This window comes from Ceratosolen solmsi, unplaced genomic scaffold, assembly GCF_000503995.2.
Source record: "Ceratosolen solmsi marchali unplaced genomic scaffold, CerSol_1.0 scaffold11, whole genome shotgun sequence".
Classification (NCBI taxonomy): Eukaryota; Metazoa; Arthropoda; class Insecta; order Hymenoptera; family Agaonidae; genus Ceratosolen; species Ceratosolen solmsi.
In genome coordinates, this window is record NW_011948416.1 from 4,595,454 (window position 1) to 4,602,248 (window position 6,795).

The following is a 6,795-nucleotide window of genomic DNA, read 5'->3' on the forward strand; positions in this document are numbered from 1 at the left end:
AATAATGGACATTTTTGTCATTTTCGTACACCAGTAATCCAAGCTTTTTCCAACACATTTACTCAAGGAAATCTCTCTTACTCTTATTCAGATGCTGCTGCTGCTGCTGCTGCTGCTGCTGCTGCTGCTGCTGCTTACACACTGCTCTTTGCACAATTCGAAATTCGAAATTGTATGGTAGCTCGCTCTATTGGACGAAAAGTTCATCAAGAGAGAATGGAAGATAGATTTCTACATTATCCCATATTGAATCGACACACCAACCCACCATACGTCGGTACCAACACCAAATGTGAGAAAAAGCTCATTGTACTTATATTATTATATATAATATTGCAATGTCATGTTAAATATATTCTCGACCATAATGGATTTTTTTCTTTATCGTCGTCATTCGTGCACTTACCATTGGCATTTAAAAAATCTATGCTAATTAATTGTCCGTGTCCGTTAAGTGCAAGTCACTGCGAGGACATTGGCGCGTCTCTACTTAATTAAAACAAAAAAATCTCTAAAATACGGCGAGGAAGAGGGTACGTTGGACGTTAATTTGGCAAATATATATTGCACGAACGCACATGTCAATGCGCAAAACGAAAGGTAGGGCCAACCGCCATAGGTAAATCAGCTGATTAGGGAGCAGCGTGAGTTTTTATCGTCGTCGTCGTTGTCGTCGTCGTTGTCGTCGTCGTTGTCGTTATCGTCGCTATCGTCGCTATCGTCGCTATCGTCGCTATCGTCGCTATCGTCGTTATCGTCGTTATCGTCGTTATCGTCGTCATCGTCATCCTCGTCATCCTCGTCATCATCATCGTCGTCGTCGTCGTCGTTATCGTTGTCAATCCGAAAGCCCGAGTTTTGCACGACCGACAATTAAGCGCGGATGACGCCAATGGCCGGTAATGTTCTACCATACATCCAAAGCTCCCAGTGTCCTTTACCGTTGGGTTAGGGCATAACCTGGAGCAAACGTTTACGTTAGGGCACGCGACAGCTCAGGCGTCGTTGAAATCGTCGGGCCGAGGAGGGTGCGACCGAAGCCGCCCGTGGCTTGGAAGGGGCTGGAGAGGGCGAGGAGGGAAGGTAGTCCGTGGCTCGGGTCGGCGACCAATCGCGTGCCGACAGCACTAAGCCGAGTCCGCGTGGACGCTGGCGTGGGACAAGGACGGTGGCGGCCCGAGTCCTCCTCTCCACCGACACGGGAGCAGAGTCAGCCACGTCTTCAGCAGAGGCTGGTGCACCACCGGACGCGACGCATTCATAGTGTAACCTAGCCGAGGTTATTAAGGATGTTGGTCAAGCTGTTGGTTGTGGCGGTCTTCGCCGCCGTCGCCTGTCAGGCCACCGAGGAGGACGTGCTGGAATGGGCTGATGGGGAGTTTGCCGAGGAGTTGAGGCGCCACGATAACACCCTCGTTATGTTCTATGCGCCCTGGTGAGTCGTCGAGTCAAGTGTATACATATATATATATATATATATATATATATATATATATATATACTCGGGCGTCCGTGCGTGTGGCGCCCGGAGCCGGATAGCTCTCCTCTTCCTTTTATCGTTATCGGGGCAGCTAAGGTAATTAGGGGTTTGTCGGGGTCGCCGCCCCGACCGTGCGAGTGCGCAGACGATGTCGTCGCGTGAATGCGTGTATTTTGCTGTATCCATGTTGGGCCGTCACTGACGCATCGTTAACTTGGTTGTGCTTGGGTTCCGTTAACAAAGAACGGCGGCGACATGCATTGGGTCCCGCGAATAGCTATGGTTGCCGCGCGAGAACCTCGTATTTGTTTTGCCAGCTGTTAATTATAAATAATACGCACTGACGTAGTGGCGTACGTAGGGTTTGGGTTGCGAGGATGATCGGTTATGTGTATTTGATTATCTTGTAGTTTGGTTGGAGTCATTGGTGAGTTTGGCGTGGGGAAGTTATGATGCGCGAGGGAGGAGGAGTTGTCGTTGAGTGGTTAAAAATCGATCGATCGTGACCCTTGGGGCGTCTAATTTCTTTTATATTTGTCGATTGTCGATTCCTGCGGACGACAATGGTTCAGCATTGATTTGTTCTGTGATGGAAAAGTTTGATAAGAAATTGCATACGGGTGAATACGGTTAGTTCCTTACTTTCTATTGTAATGAATTGTGGAAATGGGAAAACTAGTTGTCACGTAGTCGAAACAGCAGCTTTTATTCTGCTGTTTGAGCGTTAGTTTGGTGCGGAAGTGAATTAGTAGTCTGTGACAGAGTTGTGTTGGTAATGTACGACGATACATTTTAGATTTTTGATCAGTGCTTAGGGCGTGTAGATGGTCCGTATTCTTAAATCAATGTTTTCAGCTCGACTGTTTAGTATTGGATCGCAGCGATTCAGCCAGTATTATTATTAACTTTTCCAATTTCCTCCTTTATTTTCTGCCGTGAATTCTTGCTTCTGAATGCCAAAGTAAATTTTATGCAAAAACAACAAATGATAATGCCTGTAGCGAATGTAGATAAAATATTAAAAACTCTGCTTTAGTCATTATCAATGTAATTATACTATTAATATGCAAGCGGCGTTAGATAAAATATATTTCTTTTGGTGTATTTCTTAACAAATAAATTCAAAGCTCATTACCATTGTTATCTACTTCTTTCATTGTACATTGTATTTTTGCTCGATGCTAATGTACGGCGACGACTAACAAGTAGTGTAAAATAAGGAAAGGCGTTCACTGCTATTAAATTTCAAAGTTTGACGATAGTCCGTTAATCGTATCAACGGTTATTAAAAATCTATCGAGATTACAAAGATCGACGAATATTTATTTTTGTTATTGTTAACCGTTTGACAGGTGTGGCCATTGTAAGCAGCTGAAACCAGAATACGTAAAGGCTGCTGAGCTATTAAGAGACAACGATCCTCCGATTACTTTAGCTAAGGTTGATTGTACCGAATCTGGAAAAGACACGTGTAATAAATACTCTGTCAATGGCTATCCAACACTCAAGATCTTTGCCAAGGATGAAGTGGTTAATGATTATAATGGTCCAAGGGATGCATATGGCATCGCTAAATACATGAAGGTAAGGGATAAAAATGTATTTTGTCTTCAAATTGTTGTAGATATATGATGATATAAAGTTGTTGAGAAATTTTATTATTAATGTAAATTAATTATTATTATTATTATTATTGTAAATATCATTATTTATTATAGAAATGTAATATATGTCATAAATTTGTTAGGCTCAAGTTGGACCGGCCTCGAAGGAATTGTTGACTGCGGAAGATGTGAAGGAATTCATGAATAGCGAAGAAATAGGAGTCATTGGTTACTTTGAAAAGGAGGATTCTTCCCTCTCTGTTTCTTATCATTCGGTTGCCAAAAAGTTAAGGGAGAAGTTCAGATTTGGACACTCAAATAATGCAGAATCTGGGTGAGTAATTAAGCATTATTATCTGCAATAATCCAGATGTAAGACAAGTGTGTTAATACAATATGTTAATGTTTTGGTCCATTATTCTTTATAATAGATTTAAGAATATTTATTTCGTGTATCGTTGTGAGTACAAATGTGTTTCAGGAATAAGATCGTTATTCACCGTCCCAAGTTGCTGCACAACAAATTCGAGCCCAACGAAGTTGTCTATTCAGGCGCTGACTCGATCAATGACATCAGTGAATTCGTCAAACAAAACTAGTAAGTTTGTCCTTTAATTCATTGAAACCTAATTATTTTATCGTTAATTAAAGTTTTTACGGAGCAAACAGAGAACAAAAAATATTAATGCATGTAATTTTTATACGATCCTCGCTAATAATTAGCATTGGTTATTAATATTTATTAAATCAGTCGTTTTAAGATATTTAATAGATTATTTAATAGACATTAATTGTGTTGATATTGCTTGCCTTTTCTTAAGTCTTGGTTTGTTTAAACAGTATTTGTAATAGAAAATGTGAATTTGACTTGATTTTTCTACAAAAAATGCATTGTACAAATATTATAAGAAGCCTTTTAAATGTAATCTAAGCACTTTATTTGTTTAAATATATTTTAATTTATTATTATTTATACTTTTTGTTTCAACGGCTCTTTCCCACTTATTATTCAGTCGTCGATTACAAATATCCAAATTCTGTAATGATTATTTTCATCGATAAAGTTTATTGTCCTTGTTATACTTTTATAAAAAGTATGCTGCTTTTCCTTCTTTCTGTCAAACAACTTTTAAAACGACAAATTTAAAGAAAGAATAAATTGTAATAGAACACTATATATAGCCTCGACCTGATATTCCAAGCAATTTTAATATCTGAGAATGAATTAATCAAATTGGAATGTTTGAATTCCGAACGACCTGATTATTTCCATGAATAATTGTCTGTCCGTAGTTATGGACTCGTGGGCTTGCGCACCCGTGACAATATGGAGGCCTTCAAGAAGCCGCTGGTCGTTGCCTATTACTCCGTCGACTACGTGAAGAACCCCAAGGGCACCAACTACTGGCGCAACCGTATCAGGAAGGTCGCCAAGGACTTCCCCGAATACACGTTTGCAATAGCGTCAAAGGACGAATTCCAGAATGAGCTGAACGAGTACGATATTGACTACGTCAAGAGTGACAAGCCCATTGTCCTGGTGCGCGATGAGCGCAACCAGAAGTTCATGCTTCGCGACGACTTCAGCGTCGAAAGCTTCGAGAAGTTCATGAAGGATCTGCAGGCGGACGCCCTTGAACCCTACCAGAAGTCCGAGCCGATCCCAGAGAACACCGGCAATGTCAAGGTTGCGGTCGCCAAAAATTTCGACGAGATCGTGACAAACAACAACAAGGACACGCTTATAGAATTTTATGCTCCTTGGTGCGGACACTGCAAGAAACTCGAGCCCATCTACAACGAGTTGGGTAAGGATGCTTAATTTCTCGATTAAAGCTCATTTTATAATTGGACGTTGCACGTGGAAGGCAGTGTCGCGTGATATGCGAATCTATTCGATCAAGGTCGCGCCAACCGAGAACAACTGCCTGGTTGACATTTTCTTTTCGGTACTTTCGATAATCCTAAAAGTCGACGATTATCTAGCAAATTTTTAATAATTCGCGAGTCCAGCAAACTAATTAATACGTACGAAAAAGCAATTGTTATATTTATTTAGAAATCTTCGTACATCCATTATTCTGTCCGTTATTAATAATTTATTTGGAAAGCTACATTTTATGTATAAGAACTCTCAAAATAACTAATAGCGGGTAACAATTTTATAAAATTCATCAAGCTGTAAGCTTAATTGCTAGAAATATTGATTATTATTATAAAAGTTAAATTAAAAGTCATATAAATGGTTTAGGAGTTCAAAAAGTAATTAAGTTATTACTGCATAATATATATATATATATATATATATATATATTTCCTATTTAAAAATGTCTTGCTAAAATGAAGAGAGAGAGAGAGAGAGAGAGAGAGAACGAATGTCTTTTTAATCGAATAAAAGGTGGCATGGGAGTCGACACTACCCAATGATGCGTGCAAGTAAAGCTTCAATGAGCTTAATTCCTCTTAATGACTTATTTATTCGTTCGATGATTAGGTGATAAGCTCGCCGACGAGGACGTGGAGATCGTCAAAATGGACGCGACGGCCAACGACGTGCCTTACCCATACGAGGTCCGAGGCTATCCCTCGCTATTTTGGGTACCGAAGAACTCCAAGGACAATCCACAAAAGTACGAGGGTGGCCGCAAGCTCGAGGAGTTTATCGAATACATCGCCAAGCACGCGACCAACCAGCTCAAAGGCTACGATCGTAGTGGCAAGCCAATCAAGGCTCCCCAGGATGAGCTTTAGAGAAACAGACGACGGAGCAGATTCCTTTCGCTACGAGGACGTACGTAGGAGGATGTGGAACACTCGACTAACGTTCTTGCTGTATTTGTGATAGCATTATTTTCATAACTTGGCCCATAGATTATCAATAATGAGCTCATCATTTTTTTTTATTTTTTTTACTTTTATTTTTTTTTAATACAATTGTTTATAAAATTAATTAACAATAGATGGTATGGAGGAGAAGGAGCGGTATAATGTGTGCGCGTGCGTGCGTGTGTGTTTCTGAGCCATTTCAGCGGAGCAACCCTAATGTTATCAGAAATACACCGGGATAAAGGAGAGGAAGAGGTTGCGTTCAATTGCCTTTGGAATTCCATTCATCATTGTGTTGACAACAGAATCTTGCGATCCACCGATCGATCGATAAATAAGGCATTGAAAATTTTTGGCGCCAAAGCTCTATAGAAATATGCGGACAAAAAGGAAGAATGCAAATGTGGCATAAACTATTTTTCAAGGCTCGCAACACATTTTGCATAAGACTTGTATATCGCAAAAGTTAACGCATTGTATTTCTCGAACGTCTAACACGGCGAACGAATATTTTAAATGCTTTTTAATAAAAATGATGATTAGAAAATTGTCGCTCAATCCGTTTCTTTGTCCAATAGAGAGACATGCATAAGGGTACACATGTAATGCTGAATTTTATACAAATATTTTACAAGATTTTGTAGATACTAAGTAATATTTCTTTCATAAATACCCGTCAATGATCTATTTTACGTTGATATATTTGATAAAAATAGACTATAATAAAACCATTACCTTCTGTTCATACGTTAGTCAATAAATTGTTTTATATGAAATATCAAACTTGTCAGTGCAATTCTTATTCTTTTCTCGCTTCTTTGCCATGTACGGATGATTTATTCACGATAATTTTTTTTTTTTTTTTTTTTTTTTTTTTTTTTTTTT

At 39.4% G+C, this 6,795-nt stretch overlaps 1 protein-coding gene across 1 annotated transcript; it reads left to right on the forward strand.

The window, feature by feature from the left end:
* Nucleotides 1-1,115: 1,115 nt before the first annotated feature.
* Nucleotides 1,116-5,989, forward strand: ERp60 (disulfide-isomerase A3). The gene is made up of 6 exons (XM_011495729.1): nt 1,116-1,435; nt 2,833-3,064; nt 3,228-3,418; nt 3,566-3,682; nt 4,378-4,892; nt 5,579-5,989. The coding sequence occupies exons 1-6, from the start codon at nt 1,290-1,292 to the stop codon at nt 5,833-5,835; spliced, it is 1,458 nt and encodes a 485-aa protein (XP_011494031.1). The 5' UTR covers nt 1,116-1,289; the 3' UTR covers nt 5,836-5,989.
* Nucleotides 5,990-6,795: the final 806 nt, after the last annotated feature.

Coding starts and splice junctions, on each gene's coding strand:
- ERp60 (XM_011495729.1), top strand. CDS start 1,290: ATGTTGGTCAAGCTGTTGGTTGTGGCGGTCTTCGCCGCCGTCGCCTGT. Junction 1,436..2,832: donor GTTATGTTCTATGCGCCCTG/GTGAGTCGTCGA, acceptor ACCGTTTGACAG/GTGTGGCCATTGTAAGCAGC. Junction 3,419..3,565: donor TCAAATAATGCAGAATCTGG/GTGAGTAATTAA, acceptor AATGTGTTTCAG/GAATAAGATCGTTATTCACC.